This window comes from Lutra lutra, chromosome 5 (assembly GCF_902655055.1).
Source record: "Lutra lutra chromosome 5, mLutLut1.2, whole genome shotgun sequence".
Lineage (NCBI taxonomy): Eukaryota > Metazoa > Chordata > Mammalia > Carnivora > Mustelidae > Lutra > Lutra lutra.
Window position 1 is genome coordinate 34,346,966 of NC_062282.1, and position 19,660 is coordinate 34,366,625.

At 43.2% G+C, this 19,660-nt stretch overlaps 1 protein-coding gene across 8 annotated transcripts in view; it reads left to right on the forward strand.

Annotated features, from left to right (window-relative positions):
* Positions 1–19,660, forward strand: part of GHR (growth hormone receptor) — a 268,372-nt gene that overhangs the window by 188,389 nt on the left and 60,323 nt on the right. For all 8 annotated transcript variants that reach the window (XM_047731508.1, XM_047731507.1, XM_047731509.1 and 5 more), the window contains one exon: positions 4,019–4,084. In XM_047731508.1, the coding sequence (XP_047587464.1) occupies positions 4,019–4,084 (66 nt within the window). The remainder of the gene's footprint in view (positions 1–4,018; positions 4,085–19,660) is intronic.

Here is a 19,660-nt window from a genome sequence, read left to right on the forward strand (position 1 = left end):
AAGAGCTCTCAGAAGATCTTTTTCCCGGTTCTGTTGAGATAGAATTGACATAAAACATTGTGTGTGTTTAAGGTGTACAGCATAATGATCTAATGGATGGATGTATCGCAAAATGATGATCACAGAGGAAGTCTTGAGGTAGAGATTTCATAGCACTTATATCATCATTATTGTTATTGTAAGCTACTAGTGATAACAATAGCTGACATTAACCAAGGCTTGATTTACGGCAGCCACTGTGTGAGGCCCTTTACGTTATGTCTCATGTGTAAAATGGTTGACATGATCAGTACCTAGGTTTACTTATTTGTGTCTGTAGGGTCGATCTGGGGCTGGTTCTAGACGCCATTGCTGCACAACTGGTAAATTACAGTCAGTACTCCCCAGAACACTGATCCTCTTACTCTATCTCCCATCCTGATGGAGTAGTCACTAAATTACAAGAGCTGGGAGTGACTGCATTTAGTCCCAGGCTGAATCTGGGACACAAGTACATTTCCATCCCCTACGCCACTAGAATCATTTCCCCAGAATCCCGCTGCCTACATACAGCCTGCACAACACATGTAAATACTGGGGGTCTCACTGGGCTTAGGGCAGCATTCTCTCCTCATAAGTGCAAAGCCCTCGGCTCACATGGTCTAGTATAAAAACACTGTCAAGTGGGGCGCCTGGGTGGCTCAGTGGGTTAAGCCGCTGCCTTCGGCTCGGGTCATGATCTCAGGGTCCTGGGATCGAGTCCCACATCGGGCTCTCTGCTCAGCAAGAAGCCTGCTTCCCTCTCTCTCTCTCTCTCTGCCTTCCTCTCCGTCTACTTGTGATCTCTCTCTGTCAAATAAATAAATAAAATCTTTAAAAAAAAAAAAAAAAACCACTGTCGAGGTCTCCGCGGGAAAAGATGTGCCTTGCTTTCAGGGTAGTGGCTAGCAATAACTGACCATAATCATAGCTATGATAAGAATATTTAACATTGGGGCACCCGAATGGCTCAGTCAGTTAAGCATCCAACTCTTTATTTTGGTCAAGGCCATGATCTTAGGGTTGTGAGATCAAGCCCCATGTCTGACTCTGCACTCAGCGTGGAGCCTGCTTAAGATTCTCCCTCTCCTTTCCCCTCCTTCCAAAAAAAAAAAAAAAAATCTAACATTTACTAAGCACTTATATTCTATATTTGTTATATTGTGTGTACTAACTGAATTGAATGTTGCATGTATAGACCTGTCACTGTCCCCACTTTATAGATGGAGAAACAGGTTCAGATACGTGCCATAGTTGGGAAGTTGAGTACCAGGTTGGGCATAAGTAAGAAGATTAGATGGCAATTAGTTCTAGTCTCGGGATCCTGTTCTTGGGCAGGTCCACTGTGAGGAACTCTACCTCAGAGCACTGGAAGGCAGGATTTCTCCAGTGTTTGCAGGATCAAAATTAAGTTCTTTGGAAAGACCATCCCCAAGATGTCCCTGACTTCTCCCCCAACTCAGCACACCCCAGTTCAGCTGTGCTCTGCCTACTCTTGACAGACAGATCAGAGCTCTTTACCTGCCCAAGCTGTGTCTCACCTTGGCCTTGGTGCAGCAGTTCCCCTGGTCCCAGCTGCCTTTCCCTTTCTCTCCGTTGCCTGTTCATCCCAAGTTCAGCACCTGTCTCAAGGAGTCCCCCTCCCCCGGAAGCTGTTAAGGGCCACCCCATGGCTTGGCCACTCCTTCCACCCAGAAGACTGTGAGCTCACTGAGGGCAGGGGCTCTAGCTGATCTCTTTTATGGCACTGGTGCTTAAAAGCTTCTGTATTAAATATATTGGAGTTTTCATTAACTACTTATTGTTAAACACCCTGTGTTTGTTTCTCCCACACTGCTCTGCACGTACAGACAAAAGGACAGCTTTGACGCTAATTAAAATTGGCAACTTAGCATGACCCCTCTGTTTGCTAAGAAGACACTTTTATTTGTCGTGTTTGCTTTTGCATACAGCACCCTCGTGGGGCTGGCGCAAATCTGCGGTGTTCCCTTGAGGACACCATTTGTTCCTTTTATGTTTTGACTCATCACATATCTTGGAGAGTGTTAACTGAGGAGGACTTTTTGCTTTATGAAAATGTTACCAAATGCTGATATCATAAAGAGGAAAGCACCAGATGTCTGTCTGCAAGGAAAGCAAAATCCTGGTTTGTGAGGAGTCAGGGGTGGCCAGGGCTCCCCAGGCATTTCCGGGCCTGAGGTTTGGCTCTGCACCCTCCCTTGGGGCCTCATAATTGACCCCCACATTCCATCTCAGTCATCATTCTGGAGAAATTTGTCAGCTTTGCTGCTGATCTGTGCCTGGAAAATGGTGTCCGTTAAGTGTTCCCAGTTTTAAGCTGAAAATTGACACACACTTGCTGGATAATTTTGACTAAAATAACACGTATGGTTGTATGGCTTCCCATGATTGACTTAATATTACTCTTCCTTTGAGCTACCAGATGTTTCTCAAGGTGTATACAGTTGTCCATGAAACAGGTCATTTGCAGTTAGAAATTATGTAAACTTGCCAAACCTCAACTGAGAAGAATGTTTTAGTGCCTAACCTAAGGCAAAGGGTCATAAAACAAAGTGTTCTCTGGTTTGTAGCAAGGAATTGGAGGAGGACAAGTTCTAGATGATAGTAGTTAACAAAGACTTAGGCTCTCAAGGCATCTAGTCAAGTAGCCTTGAGGGGATTTCCATAAAATGCAATTTTCCTTCTGAGCACGTTAAATCAATGTGTAATACATTAGCTACTCTAGGTAAATGTGTATTCTGTTTGCTTTTTGTCATAATTCTTATTGCATTTGGCAGCAAATGAGCTTCTAATATTGAAACTTAGAGAATAAAAAGAAATACTTTCAGAACTCCTATTTGTACAGAATTTAAAATTTGAACTCAACGAAACCCCCAAAGCCTAACTTCACTTGGAAAAATGCCCTCACTAATATGCCCAGACCCAAAGGTTTACAAAGGTTAGAATTGTGCAGAGTTTAATGAGAGACTCTTAACTTCACCTGTTAGGTTCTATTATCATGAAGACCAGCCCTGAGAGCGGCTTCCTACTGGTAGCTAGGTGGGAGGGGCTAGTGAAAAGGGCCACTGGAAAGTGGATCTGGGCGGGTGGGCAGGACCCACCTGCCTCTGAAATTCAGGAGGACAGTAATTTCAGCTCCCTGCCCAGAGCGCCTTTGTTTTGTTCCTCGCCCTATTTTTATAATCGGAGAAAGATGTCTTAGCGTTGTTTTGTGGATTTCTACCAAGGGCTAGAATCATCAGCAGTTTCCCTGCTTTCAGGTGAGGCTCAGAGTTCATTGTGAGCCTGGACCACATCACCCCTCTAAGGAGGTGTAGAATCCTAGAAAAATCCCCTCTCCACCAAGCCCAGATAACTGTTGTATACTCTCATATCAAAACAACCCGGTTCAACAGTTCAATGACAACTACACTAATCCTTTTCCGTTCTTCTCATTTTAATGCAACATAATAGTAGTATCCATAGACTTATAACTGCTTTTAGAATCGATGACTCATTACCCATCTCACGTCACAAAGCTCTGTGTCCGTGCTAACTTTTCAGTTCCCCTCATCCCTTCCCCATTCCCGGGATTGCTCACATGTTTATTTCCAAGAATTAACTTGTTTGACCAAACTGTTTTTAATACGGTTTTGGAAAAAAAAAAAAAAAGAATTTGTGTTCCTCTCCATTTTCATTAGCAAGACTCAAGCTTGGACTTTAATGTTCTAGGAAGGCATTTTTGCATTGTTCCTGACCACATCTAGCCAGGAGACCAGAGGTGACTAACCCTGGGTTTCCATGTGTCCTCATATTTATGAGTTCTTTTTAGAGGGTAGGTGTGATTTTAATTTTAAAAAGAAAGACGGAAAACAAGGGCGAAAAATATTGTGAAGTTGGGCCAGGTCACATTTTGTCACTGGAAAGTGAAATTGTAACAGGGTCACATCAGACAATTTTCACAGGGGTGACTGATGGTTTTCTTCTCTCTCTGTTCCAGCCATACCAGCGATCCTTGGCAGAGCATCCCAGAGTCTGCAAAGAGTTAATCCGGGCCCAGGGACAAGTAAGAATTTCAGTCCTTTTTCTATCAGCAGTGACCTTTCCCATGCTTTACTGTAACTCAGGCTGCCATCCTCTCTTTGCTGCATTTGAGATTTGGTACCCAGATGAAGGACTGATGGAAATTGCACAAATAAGTAAAAAATACATATATTTTTAAAGGATGTCTTTTTCAGCCTCACTGCAAGGTTGCTGCTTTATTTCTCTGATTTGCTTATCCTTAGAAGTTAAGTAAAACCAAATTAATGAGAAGGAAAAAAAGAGTAAATAACATTGTGGACCAACAATGTTTGTTGACGATAGTTTATTGACTTTAAGAACCTACCTCCTTTTATAAATCGGGTATTATATCGTTATTATGGTTGTGAGATATTTCTATACCTCGTGATCACACTGACAAAGTTGTCAATCATGTCATCTTATGCTCCAAAACTCTGCCTTCAAGTGAGCTATCTTTTCTCCTTAAAATGCCGTTGCATATCTTCCTCGTGTCCTCTGACAATCTCCTCTTCATCCCCAAGACTGAACTCAGACATCAGCTCTGTGGGGAAGCTTCTCTAAATTATCTAACACCAAAGACTTGTTCTGCCTCCTTGTTCCCATGAAACTTTGTCCGTTGCTGCACGATAGATGTATACCTCGACAGGACTTGAGCATATATGGTAGTACCGTGTGCGGAACTCAAGGAGCTGTGTGGCTGCATGAACTAAGTGATTACGTTGAGCTTGAAGACAAGACCCACTTTTTATGCTTCTTCTAAATTCCTCACATGACCTAAAGCAAATCCTCATCCGTTGCAGGTGACTTTAATTAAATTCCAGGGAAGGATTTTCTCATCATTTGACATATGCTCCGGAGTCCTCAGGAACGATAAAGGAAGGGAAGACCATGTACCTAACTGAGCTTACGCCATTGCTGTTCCATTGGCTGTTCCAGAGTCATGAAGCCATAATTTGGATTTTATGACATTCCTGGAGAGTAAATTTCAAAATGAGATGTAAATCCTTGGAGGTGACTCAGAGGGAGGGTTAGTGCTGTTTTTTGCAAGTGGCATCCACTTATCCATCGTGCCAGGCCACAAATTCTTTACAACCCTCTGTTTTAAAAGTCTCTGACATGTTCATCTGCTCCGTAATGAATGTGAGGGGTTATAAAAAAGTGTCTTTTTGATCATGTTTGGGTAATCCCAGCCAGTATATTTCAAAGTCTTCATGCAGCAGGCGATGTGACTTATTGCTACTTCCTGCAAGGAAATGAGAAGGAATCAGCTAAAAATGTTTTCCTATGAATAGAATTGTTGAATCACTATATTGTGTACCTGGAACTAACATAACACCGTGCACTGACTATACTAGAATTGAAGATAAAAACTTACAAAGGGAGAATGTTCTACTGATGGTGCACATCGCATCCCACATTTGTTCGTCCTCCACACACAAACATAGCACACTGCCCTTCTCTTTCCCCCAAAGGGGATACAGTTTTTTCCATCTTCTTTGTGAAGTCATGGGGAAAGGAACCTAAGCATGGGGCCTTGTTGTGGTACAACCTCTGGGTATGAAGAAACCCCTGCTACGTCGCTTGACATATGTTGACTTTCTGTCTTTGTGATAAGCAAGAATCCTAGTTATCCTTCATCTGTGACATATCATGTAGATACTGACCTGCCCACAAAAAGGAATACTGTCCTAGCTTCCCCTGATTAAAAGTTAGCTCCCCTCCATCCCAAGACTGACTGGATAAAGTTACCCCCGTCGGTGGATGTGTCTGTCAGCGCTCACTTTCCACACAGCATGGGCTTGGACGCACGGTCACCTTTGTCATCTGAGCATCTCACTGAGATGTGACAGACCCTGGTGCTCACGTCACCTCACCTTGTACACTGTCACTGTTTGACAAGCATTTGCCTCTCTGCTGCACACCCAGCACCAGCTCTGGGGTCTGGGGAAGAAGGGAATGTGGAAGATGGTGTCCTGACATCAGGGAGCGCCGATTCTCACTCAGGAGATACTTTTACACAAGAAGCTAGTGTTCAACATGACATGTCCTATCATTATGCAGTTATAGGTCATACGTTTTTCTCTCTGCACTTTTCTGAATTCTCAGATTCAAAGCAAAAACCCCACGGAGGGGAAAAAAAAAATTTACAACCCTCTCAGAAAAAATTCTACCCAGAACTGAGCGAACATAAATAAATGCTGCCCACCTCTGCCGGCCCCCTTGACTTTATTCTTGGGCTACTGCAGTAACCCCTTCATCGCTGTCTCCCTGCCTCTCCTCCCCCCACTCATCTCTGCTTTCTTGTATGCCAGTGACAATTTTAAGAGCCCAGCATATCACTCTGCTCTAAACAACCCAAATTTCAAACGGCAAACCTGTCCCAAAACACTGAAATTCAACATCCTTCACCCCAGCTGATACGTCTACACTACTTAGTACTCCCCTGGGACTTTGCTCATGTCAGCCCATCTTCCAGAACAATCCTTCTGCCATCTCACCCCTCATTCTGGAACTATAAACCCTGCCCATACTTTAAAGCTCATCAGGGACACTCTGACCCTTGGCCTGAGACAGTGCCTCCCTTCTCCGTGCTTGTCTTCAAGAGAGATCATGCTAGTTTGCACCACTTTTTTTTTTTTTAAGATTTTATTTATTTTTTTGACAGACAGAGATCACAAGTAGGCAGAGAAGCAGGCAGAGAGAGAGGAGGAAGCAGGTTCCCTGCTAAGCAGAGAGCCCGATGCGGGGCTCGATCCCAGGACCCTGGGATCATGACCTGAGCCGAAGGCAGAGGCTTTAACCCACTGAGCCACCCAAGCGCCCCAGTTTGCACCACTTTTAAGGAATGGATAAGAGGCTGCTTGGCAGTAGAGTTACTTGCATATTTCTCTCATCTCCCCATCTGGATTGCGAACAAGCTATATCTTTTTCATAGTTGTGTAACTCGTAGCACCTAAAATGGTACCTTAAACACTGTAAGGAATAAATGATATTGCAAATAAGTTAATTAAATGGAAGCAGCCTGAACAGCTCCCTGGTTACCATCCATCCCCACGCTTGGCAAGTCCCACAGACACCCCTTGTTGTAGAGCCTCTTGGCTGGCTGGAGCCGTCAGAGAGAATCAGATCTCCCCACCTGTGTTAATGACACATTCGTCACCCCCACATGTTCTGGCACGGAAAGAACTCATGGGACTCAAATGGTTTCTGCTCCAAGGACAGCTTCCTTACAGGCAAAGGCTGTAGTATGGCAACTGTAGACGAAGGGTATGCATTGATCAGCGTCTGACCCAAGTATGTGCTTCTTTGTCCCCTCCCTGCTCAGTCACACAGGCTGCACTTTGTCTCCAGATTTGGAACCATTGCCCATGTGCCTGCCTAACACCTCTGTACAGGAAGCCCAAAGTCCCCTCTCGATGGGTTTCCTGTCGTGAGCCAGTGATGGAAGCACATTCTAGCTGTGTGGACAGCAGGAACCGTCAACCCCTAAGTTCCTGTGCCTTTAGGTGCAGATCATAAACCTAATTCTGTTGCTGAACAGCATTGACAGACAGACATCCTGCACATCTTTCTGAATATTTTTTCTTTCCCTCTCATGTTTAAGTCATTCCTTTTCACTGAATTTACTACATCTTCTCTGAAAGTGTAAATTTTGTGATCAGTGGCATTTCCACTTGAAATTAAAATGAATATCCAACTGGAAAAAATACAGACGTCTCACTGACTGGCATTTGGAGCATAAATTAGTCCAAGGTTTTATGAAAACAGGCATTTTGAACACACACATCAATGACTGAGGTCAGAGTTAAGTTTTGAAAGCATTCCAGAAACTAGCCTCTTAGATGGGCACAAGACAAGAATTTGAAGTCTGAGAAGTTCACAAACAACTTCCTTCATAATCATGAGCTACTTTTCAGTAAAAACATGATGATGAGACAGAAATTGGGGATAGAAGTCATCATCTCTGCAGGTCCTTGTCTTCTGTTCTTAGCTGGACCTCCATCCTCGCCTGCTCATTTCTCGTTCTTTTTTTTTTTTTAAAGATTTTTTATTTATTTATCTGACAGAGAGAGATCACGAGTAGGCAGAGAGGCAGGCAGAGAGAGAGGAGGAAGCAGGCTCCCTGCTGAGCAGAGAGCCTGATGCGGGGCTCGATCCCAGGACCCTGAGATCATGACCTGAGCCGAAGGCAGCGGCTTAACCCACTGAGCCACCCAGGCGCCCCTTCATTTCTCGTTCTTACCTCCCATTTTTCCCTATTCCAAGCCATCCTGCTCTCTGCTCCCATATTCCTTCTTCCTGCCTACATCTGATACAGTGGTTCTTCTGCCCCATCGCCTTCAGGAGCCTCCTGCCCTGGCTTTCTAGGATATGAGTAAACTCCTCTCCCTGGCATTCAAGAAGGTCCATGACATGGATCATCCGTGCTTTTCTAGCCTTATCTCTCTCGTATACTGTAGACACCCATATCTGTGTCCCTGCATTTCCTGTTTCATCATATCCTTTCCCATGGACCCCTTCGCCAGAAATTGCCTCCTCTTTCCTCTGAGTCAGGACATCCTTCATGGATTTTGTCTTTAAAACATATTTAAAGCATCCCATCAGAGGATGAGTACTTCCATTTTGGAATATCTGTAGGCCTTTCTCACTTTTTCTTAAGGAGAGATAGTATATAACACGGGACTTGAAAAAACTCACTCTGATAACAAGACAGACCATTGTAGTCCCAGATCTACCACATGCTTCCTGAATGAACTTCCCTAAGTTTTATAAGCTGTCTGTACCCTGGTTCTGTTTTGTTTTGTGTGTTTATGTCTAAAATAGAGATGCTGGGCACCTGGGCGGTTCAGTAGGTTAAGCATCTGCCTTGGACTGAGGTCATGACCCCAGGGTCCCGGGAGCGAGTCCTGTATCGGGCTCCCTGCTCAGTGAAAAGAAAGCCTGCTTCTCCCTCTGCCTCTGCCTGCCTCTCCCCCATTTGCTTTCTCTCTCTCTCTGTCAAATAAATAAATAAAATATTTATAAAATTAAAAAAAATTTTTTTAATAAAATAAGGATGCTAGTAGTACCTAACCTCACAGTTGTGTGAATTACAAGTGTTGATATATTTAAAAGAGTTCAAATAGCACCTGGCCATGATGTGTGTTGTATTCTCTCATGGCCCTTAGTTTATTCCAACAAGTATTAGTATTGACCTGGATGAAATGTCCTGCACTCATCTTGGGCCTTAATCTCTGGTCATTTGTTTCAACCTTATGGGTTCTTTGGTATACTTTCTAGGCCCTTAGGATAGACTGTTCTCTCGTCAAGGAGAGGGGCTGCCTCTTACACATCCTTGTAGCCCACAGTACCTGGGATGTACCCGGCACACACCAAGTGTTTAATGAATAGTTGTTGGGTTTTGTATGCATACACCCAAAAGTTAAAAAAAAAAAAAAAAAAAAAAAAACCAGGTTTCCCCCAATATCTTAATTACTCTTTGGCTAGCACAGAGCACCTCCATGCCCTTCAGCAGGCATTGAGGAAGGGAGAGGGCTAAAGCTGTACAGGGGGAGAAATTTCTCTTCTCTGTTACTATAAACACATACCATCTTTCCCAGAAAGCCTTCCACAGAACCTTAACTTCAAGTCACAGGCCCTGGGGTCACAGTCTAGTCTTGGGATCTGCTGCAGGACCTCTCTGTGCCATCACTGTGTGTCCTTTGGGCACATCACCTGCTGAAGGGATAAGGGCCTGGCTCCTGCCTGGGACCCACCACTGTCCCCGTCTCAGCTTTGAGGGTCCGTCTTCATCGAGGGCTCTCTAGCTGACGATGTAGCCATAATGAACACCCCGCCAAGAGAGTATGTCCCCGCAGGGCCGCATCTTAGTGCAGCCTTTCTCTGTAACAAAGAATGTGAGCTTTGGACATGCTCTGGAGAGTGGTTCAGACATGGAAGCTGACGCTGAATTCTTGACAGGCTACTGTTTATAAATAATTCAGTAAATGATGCAGTAAGTAAACACAGATTATTATGATCCCTTTTAAGGAAACCGTGTTTATGTTGGCTCTCTCTCGCACCCAGACTAGTGGTGGCCCTTCCTGACTAATCTCCAGATACTGCGAAGCATCCTGCTATTTCCCCCCTTCCTTGCTTCTCTGAAGTAGGAGGAAGACGGGTAGACTGTTGCACTTTACACAAGAAGCAATGGAGGTACAAGGAAAACAGCTTTCCTAAGCATTGTAACTGACCAATGTGAGAGTGAAGAAGATACTGTCAGAGCACTACTTTGTACCTGTCCCTAGAGAAGCAAAAGAAAGCGTAGATAATGGTGTATTATGGATAATTCAAATAACAAGTGTTCAATTACCACAAAATGTGGCCCTGGCAGGGACTTTTTTTCTAGCCTGAAATACCCAGATAGCGTCTGCCATTAGTTTTCAGGTCTTAGTGTCCTGTTATTATTATTATTATCCTCATACACAGTCAGTCCTGTGTTCACGTGTAATTGTCGGGAGACGAGGATTCTTTGTAAGATAAATATTAGGCCTTAACTCTTTTATCCTCCTTCAACTCCAGGCAATTTGCTCAGCCCTAATCAGTGTCAGTGGTAAGGAGATATTTACCACTGAATTTCCAAGAGACCTATTCACCATGCACATGCTGAGGCCGGTGTTCGTGAACTCTCTGCAGTGGGGACTAAGCCCACAGCTCAAGGCCAGCCTCTCCAAGCACCTGCAGCTCCTGGCTGGTTGTAGACACATGTCAGGGTCTTTCATGTCTTTTGGAATCCAAACAGTAACAAAATATTTAGAAATCTGGGGCGCCTGGGTGGCTCAGTGGGTTAAAGCCTCTGCCTTCAGCTCAGGTCATGATCTCAGGGTCCTGGGATCGAGCCCCACATCAGGCTCTCTGCTCAGCGGGGAGCCTGCTTCCTCCTCTCTTTCTCTCTCTCTCTCTCTCTCTCTCTGCCTGCCTCTCTGACTACTTGTGGTCTCTGTCAAATAAATAAATAAAATCTTTAAAAAAAAAAAGAAGAAGAAGAAATCTGTGGGCATAGGCCTCTCAAAGCCATGATCTTAGAAGTAATTTTTTTTTTTTTAAAGTCTTAGAAAGATGATGAAACATCTCCCTGAGAGTTCTCCTGGGCCTCTGTGTGATCCATATACCCACTTTCTAGTTTTGTTTCTCCTCCGAAGCATAACACATTTTTCAAGGATGAAATCCAAGATCAACGTTCTTTCGCCCTGGGCGACCTCGGTGGGTGGGGACTGCTTTGTAGACTGTAGAACATGAAAGCCTCCCAACAACAACAAAGGTTGTGACCTTTGAGTCCCTCTAGCCTGCAGCTTTCTGACTCACTGCTGGCTGTTTGAAAACCAGCCCTGTAACCACGGCTCCCAAGGGAACTCTGGCTTCTGCACACGGGAGTTTGTCTAGGGAAAGAACCCCAGAACTGGGCCCACGCTAGCTCCTGCTTGTGATGAATGACTTCTTCAGACAATGTGCTCATGTGTGCTGAGAAGAAAAACTGGGATTCGTTATGTTGGTGGACACTGATCTTAATACAAATTAATCTATATACTGTAAAATCAGATGATACATCACATTTATAAAGATTTATGGAATTCAAGCACAGGGGCCATTGAATAGTAGTTCAGGTAAGAGCATGCTTCATGGTAGATATATGCAATATGAAATAATATATATTTAAACCAAAAGTAACTCAAAAGGTGATTTTTTTTTTAAAAGATTTTATTTGTTTGAGAAAGAGAGAGAGAATAGCAGGGGGAGGGGCATAGGAAGGAGTAGACTCTCCCCACTCCCCAGCAGGGAGCCCGATGCGGGGCTCGATCCCAGGACTCCAGGATCATGAGCTGAGCTGAGAGTAGATGTTGACCTAAGCCACCCAGGCGCCCCTCAAGAGGTGATTCATTACTAAATCAAAAACTTATCACTTAGAAAAGAAGTTAGGCAACTTTCCAAGGGCTTTTTAAAACGTATGATTTATAAGGAACTGATTTGCATGTCATTTGGCATCTGTGATTCGAAATAAGCTCTTTTCTTTTGAGGTCCACAGTTATTTAAACTAGGGGTTGGCAAACTGTGGTCCTCAGACTAGATGCTTGTCTTTGTAAATAAACATGCCTGTTTGTTTCGGATTGTCTGTGGCTGCTCTGGGGATCAACTAGTCACCATGTTTGTATTGCTTCTTATCTTTTAATCTCCCATCAAAAATTACTTCCTAGTCAGTAACTGACCTTAATGGGGATACAAGATGCAAATTTGCTTCACCGTCGGTTCTGAAACGCACTGTATTGTAGAGTAAGATTAACAGTCTCTGCTTGTCCACACGGACTCGTGCATTTATGACGACCATGATGGTGATGGGTGGGGGTGGCCATACTCGCACTGGTGTGCCATCAGAGGAACGCTGAGTGTCTGTAAATGCTCGGTGCTGGATGGACCAGGCCATCATTTGCAGCCCAGCATCTGCCTGCATCATCATTTTCACCTAATAGTTATCTGAGGGAGAGTTACAGTCCATAGATTACATGGTTCTGGTGTGAGGACAGACCTGACTTTGCAGATTTGTAAATCTGTAAATGCTGCCACTTAATTCATGCTGGAGAATAAAGACAGAAGAGTCTCCCATTAGGAGATGGTGGAACGTGAGAGACTCATAAATCTGGAAGCTCCCTGCATCACCATAGATGTTAGGATACAGATGCATTGCTTTCTCGAGGCCTCAGACTGTTCTCAAGTCGCACCTGTGTGTTTACGGCTGCCGATTAACTTCTGATTTTCCGTGTGTTACAGAAAAGCAGCTGTGAATGCTTCTTTATTCTCTCTCACCATTCCTAAATAAATAGAATTGTTAACTCCAAATTTGGATTAATGTGAAAGCAAATATTTGCAGGAGAGCCCATCTGTACTCTGTTGTCAGCACAGAGGGCTTCGCGCACCTGTCGCCGCAAAGCTCCCGAAAGGCAAACCCCAAAGCAATGGAGAAACACCTGGAAAACATCCTTTCTGTGACTGAAGCTTGTCTTTTTCTGAATTCTAAAAGCTTTTGAAGTTGTGCATCTTTGGCATTAAACCCAAATGCCTTGTGTACACCTGGTGTCTTCCCTTCTCGACTGTAAGTCTTTTGACAGCAAGGAGATAGTCTTCCTTGTCTTTATATACCTTGCCCCTTTCTTCACAATTTAAACAGGACTTTGCACAAAATGGGAGCTTAATATTTGTTCAGTGCTTATCATATGGTGTTCTAGGAATTCCTTAAGAGCAAATGCAGAAAGGAAGTGGAGGCAGAGGTATTAGCATAGATTTCATGATAGGAGTTTGTCTTCCCGCTACCCCAGCCCTGCCCAGCGCGCGTGCACACACACACACACACACACACACACACACACAGGTGCGAAACATAATTATTTCCTCAAACCTGAGAGCAGTAGATACATTTCCTCTTATACCACTTTTCTTTCTCCTGGGGAAGAGCAGACAAGAAGATCCTACGAAAATCTTGGAGGTGTTTTTTCTTACCAGTCTTACAGATTCTAACTGGTTTCAGTTGGTGTCACAGGCTGTGTGATGAGTACTGTGGAGTTTGGGGAGCTGGGGACCACGAGCTGTCTTCCACGGACGCATCCAGCATCCTGCCAATATGCCACAAGCTCAGCTTGGCCATCTCTGACTGGAGAGGTCGGCACCTGTCTCAGGGGGTCATTGTGAGGAGCAGATAGGTACATAGAATTCCTGGCACAGCGTCGATGTGGAATGAATGTTTGCTATTTGATGGTTTTGCTGCTGCTGCTGCTGCTGCTACTATAACTACTACTTCTGTTACTGCTCCTGAAAGAGTACCAGCAGCCTGGGGCCCCGGAAGTACCCCACCTACCTCCTCACCCCCTCACCAATGTGTATCTCCAGTTTCACTCCATCTGTATTTTCTGGGGGGATAGGAAGGAGGCTTGATCTAGGATAGTATATGTCACGTTGGAGGAGTATATATTTTAAGAAAATACAGTTCTCACAGACTCCAGAGAATGTACAGCCAGTTTGTGAAAACTGGATTTAACAAATTTTAATGTTTGGGATATGTCTTTTCCTTGCCCTTGAGAGGCAGGGAAGCAGGGAGCATTGAAGGGAAGGCCTGAGGAGCTTGCGGAACTCCAGACGCCAGAGGACAAGACAGGAGCTCCGGGCAGGGAAGACAGACTCTGGGGAAGAGAGCAGGAGGGCAGCCTGGAGCCCGGCCTACTTGCTTCAGAGGCAAGACTGGGTAAAATGTTTGGCACCCAGTAGAATGTTCCCTTTCCTTCCTCTTTTTCCGGGAAGACTATCCTCAAGTATAGAAAAAAGGAGACTCTACAGATCAGTAAAATGGGTACCCTGAAAACAAACTTTTCCTACTCTTCCAAAGAGCATCTTTACCCCCTACTAGACTATACTCAGTCCCAAGGAACATTTACCGTCTGGATGAGTCATTTGACGATAATCGTGTCCTATTTTATTGGTAGGATTCTCTTATATGGCGTCTCTAACTTAAAATTGGTTTCTGCTTCAGAAGTTCAGCTATAAGGAGGCTTCCTGGATCATGTCTAATGGCAGCAACAAATAATATATTAAGTAGCAGTGAGGTCCTCCGGGTGACCTATGACAGTCCCGCTGACTCGCACTATAGCTGACCTGTGGCCGGCTCTAGGCACTGGAGCTGCAGGTCTATGGACAAAAAGAGGAGAAATGTTGCCCATCCTCTTCGATGCCACCTCACCCTCCCTACCCTCCGTTTCTCCCTACACCCCTCTATGAATACCCTGCCTTTCTTGGATGAAGGCAAGCATTTTGAACTAGGTGACATTTTTCTTTGGTACCTGCCCCAAAACCTAACTTTTGACTGAAATAATGATTGAATCATGACTGAATAATCTCCCAGAGTATAGTCAGTCTCAGTGTGAGAAGCTGTGAAACCAGAAAAGCAGAATAGCATACCCCCATGCCTTCGTGCGTTACAAACCTCTCCTTGCTGAGGTATTTTTAAGAGCAGATACCTTGTTGTATCAAGCCACCATCAGTGGCTGACAGGACTAGAGACAGCTCTCCAGATCCCTTTGGAGAGACGAAAAGCCTGAGCAAGTGGTCTATCAAAAAGATACCTGGGGCAGCTAGGCTGATGAAAAGAGAACAATTAGGAAAAGAAATAAAATATTTCCAGATGGACAAAATCTGGAAAGAAAGAAGCAACCTTCTTAGGCAGCTGAGGGCAAGAAGGAAACTGAGCCCAAGAATTGGAAATCTTAGTTGATCAAGATTTCTCAGTTACTTAAAGGAGGGAAGCTCGCCTTGTTTGGGTGCAAAATGAGCATTCCCTTCAAGTGAGATCTGCAGGACTCCATTGACAAAAGCTGGTTTCCCCCCTCTTTGGGCCCAGAATTCCCTCCTTCTACTTGCCCAACCTTGACCATCATCATAACCTGTGATAGTTCCATTGTACCTCTTAAAGGTTGACCCAAAAATATTTTCCTTGGCGTGACTTTCTTTGAAAAACAGAGACCTGGAGATAAAGGGCCTGAGGCTCCATTGGTGCCCCCAAAGCCAGAGCCAGAGCCCAGAATCCTAATAGGATGTCAGTAGAAGCAGATGACTAATCCTCCAACCCTCAAGATTCTGAAGTGGTGGTTCTTGAAGTGTGTGTCCATCAGGGTCATCTGTGGACATTTTCAGTAAATATAAAGGCCAGAGTTCTACCTCAGACCTGCACTGACAGAGCTCAGGTGTATTGTATTACCTTCCAAAGACTGAGGTAACAAATTACCATAACCCTGGTGGCTTAAAATAACAGAAGCTTATTCTCTCACAGTTGTGAAGGCAGGAAGTTTGAAATCAAGGTGTCATTAGTGTCGGTTCCTTCTGAAGGCTCTGAGGGAGAATCTGTTCCATGCCTCTCTCCTAGGTTCTGGAAACTGCTGGCAATCCTTGATGGTCCTTAGTTTGTAGATGAATCATTCCATTCTCTCTCTCCAACTTCAATGGCCTCTCTCAATGACCTCTCCCTAGGTCTCCGTGTCTTTTCTCCTTTTCTATCTCTTATAAGACACTCATCATTGAATTTGGAGCCCTAACCTAAGATGATCTCATTCTGAGATCCTTAACTTAATTATACCTACAAAGACCCTTTTTCTTTCCTTTTTTTTTTTTGCTCACAACTGTGTGAATTTATTAAAAAACCATTGAATTGTAGATTTTAAATGGGCAAAATTTAAGGTCTGATAATAAACGTCTAGGGTAAAAAAGCTCTTTAAACAAAGGGACATAGGGGCACCTGGGTGGCTCAGTGGGTTAAAGCCTCTTGCCTTCGGCTCAGGTCATGATCCCAGGTCCTGGGATGGAGCCCCACATCGGGCTCTCTTCTCGGCAGGGAGCCTGCTTCTCCCTCTCTCTCTCCCTGCCTCTCTACCTACTTGTGATCTCTGTCTGTCAAATAAATAAATAAAATCTTTTTTAAAAATTACTAAAAAAATTAAAATTAAAAAAAAATTTTTAAGGTATGTAATGTGCCAGCTGATACACACACATATAACATGCATATAACATATACACACACACAGATACACATACCGATTTACAGTGAGTTCTCAGTGATCAATTATAATAATTTATGCACTGAAATTTTAAAATACAAAATTTCTCACTACCTTGATAGGATGAAGATGTCATAATAACAACAATAAGGTTGAGTATTCATTGACTGTGTAGTACTGCCCGCTATTTCAAAGACCCTTTTCCCAACAAAGATTACATTCACAGGGATTAGGGATTAGGATTTGGGCATATCTTTGGGGGATACAATGTAACCCACTACACATACATAATAAAAATAAATTCACCTCCAAAAATGATTCTTGGCACACTCCTACAAAGAACTCTGCCCTTAATGTTTGAGCCCATCATTTCTCCTGTGCTTAGAAAATGCTAGGACATGCAAAGTTAAACAGGCTTCTTTATTGCCCAGATTCTCTAATCTGATTGGTGCATTATAATTCCAGAGAAAGGAAAAACAAAACAAAACAAAACAAAACAAAACCCATAGCACTTCCTGAAAATGCTAGGACATGCAAAGTTAAACAGGCTTCTTTATTGCCCAGATTCTCTAATCTGATTGGTGTGTTATAATTGTCCCAGAGAAAGGAAAAACAAAACAAACAAACAAAAAAAAAAAACCCATAGCACTTCCTGAAAATAGTTGACCAGGGAACAACTTTTTTGAGATTATATGTCCCTAATACAGGAGTTTGCAGCACGCACCATGATGGAGTCTTTCTGTGAGGGTCGAACTGAATCAGATTAAGTCTCTAGGCTTTACTGCCTGTTTATGGAAAATAAGAGGGATAGAGGAACATTATAAATGACTCTAAGAATGAAATAAGCTAAAGGAAATTATCTTCAACCAAAAAAAATCACATAATAGAAGAGAGAGGAAATGTCATGAATTTGAGCAAATTTAAGAGACATTATGTGGACCTAGTTTACATCCTGATTGAAACAAATTGTCAAAAGACATTTTTTAAAGATATTCTTGAAATTTGAGCAAGACTGGGTATTTAATGATATTGAGAGATCATTATTAGTTAGGTATAATATTATTTTTTTAATGAAATAGTCCTTACCTTTTAGAAATAAACATGTAGGTAGTTATAGGTGAAAGCAAATGACTAAAAAAAAAAAACAACCAACAGATAAGTAGATAAGTAAAGTATGGTTTATTATTATTACTACTAATAATAAACAAGGTTTTACTATTGTTATTATATTCATTATTTTTATTTATATATTATATATTATATTTATATATGTATATATATGTGTTTTTACATGGCTCCTTAAGCTATGCTCTCTATTTTTTCTATAATGAATTTTTTTAAAGATTTTATTTATTTATTTTGAGAAAGAGAGAGCACAGAGGGAGAGTGAGAGGGAGAAGCAGACTTCCCACCAAGCAGGGAACCCAATGTGAAGCTCGATCCCAGAATCCTGAAATCATGACCTGAGCTGAAGGTAGAAGCTTAACTGACTCAACCACCCAAGCGCCCTTCTTGCTCTCCAATTTTGTGTTATATTTACAGATTCCATAATAAAAGCACAGTAAGCCCTCATGAACAGTCTCAATCCCCATCCCCTAGTGAAGACCATTCACATGCCCAGGGAAACCCATGAAATTAGCCTTACTAGTGAACCAGAGCCCTATCTCTGAAAAGTGGGAAAAGCCCTTACATGAACACATCAGTTTAGAGAATTGCTGTAGGAAAACCAGAAAATGTTTGCGTTCTGGCTAACTAGACATTAATGTATTATGCTGTGGGGTGTGATCCTGAGAGTTAATGTTGAAAGGCATCCTTGGTTTCATCTGGCAAAGAAAAATAAATGGCTTGGCTCAAAATTTTAGCCTATGGTTCTAAGTCCTCTTCAAGCTCAATTTCAAGAGATACTGTTGCTGCTGTGATCTAACATGATGATATTTGCTTGCACACAAGCTCTGCTCTAGGTCTCACATTGGTGCCAGTGTTCTCCTAGGACTGAAGTCACACTGTAGTGAACACTACTGTGTCCCAGTAGAGCCTCCAGGATGATATGGCGGTGAACCATTTATATTCTGCCCTCGTGGGTTAGCCTCTCACCACTCATAAAACAAATCAGAAAGATAACCAGTAGGCTTTTGATTAAGTCACAAACCAAAAAGAGAGAGGAGAGAAGAAAGAGGCAGTTAGATGTAATTTTTGAGATGGAATCTTTCTCTCGTTTCTGCTTTCTATCTATTTGCTCTTAAAGCCACAGCTTGAAGGCTTGCCATTTACAAGCCTACAGAGAACATTTGGAATATGGCCACCCCTGCCCTTGTCTGTGCCATATGGCCTGCTTTCTCCCTACTCACCTCTGCCCCAAATTCCCAAGTCAGGAGCCTAGAAGCTGAGAGCAGTGCACAGTCATTCAAGTTCACATAAACTAAAGGAAATCCAGGTGACGACCAAAAATAACAGAATTTCATTTCCAAGACTCTTGAGTTACCTTAGTGTCACTGACTGATCTCTAGGAGCCCTAGGCTCAGCTCCTGGATGTCTCAGAACTAAGGAGAGGATCACTTGTACTGTGTGTATCTGCTTGTTGGCCACAAAGCTATCAAAATGTGTTCCCTACTTGGCCTGTTCTAAAAAGAAAAAGAACAGAGCCCCATACACCCAAGAAATAATTCCTAACATATAGCCACAAAATATGTACCTAGATATGTCTTCCACCAAGTCATCCTTTATGGTAGATCATGATGTTAATTTTCTGTTCCTCCCATGTATAAGGTTCCACAGAGAGGACAAGGCAAAGAATGTCAAGGTTTTATGAAACATTGTAAAGCAGAGGCTTTGGACAAGCAAGTGAGTGGGGCACCGGAAATGAAGTGTCTGTCTCTGCCTCTATCAGTGTCACAGAGTTCACAGGTGCTGTCTCATAGCTGATGACAAATGAACCCAGCAAACACAATCCCAACATGTTCCACTCATTTCTCGTTTCTCTCCTGGCCAGACTGGCCCTGTGCCCATCTATTAAG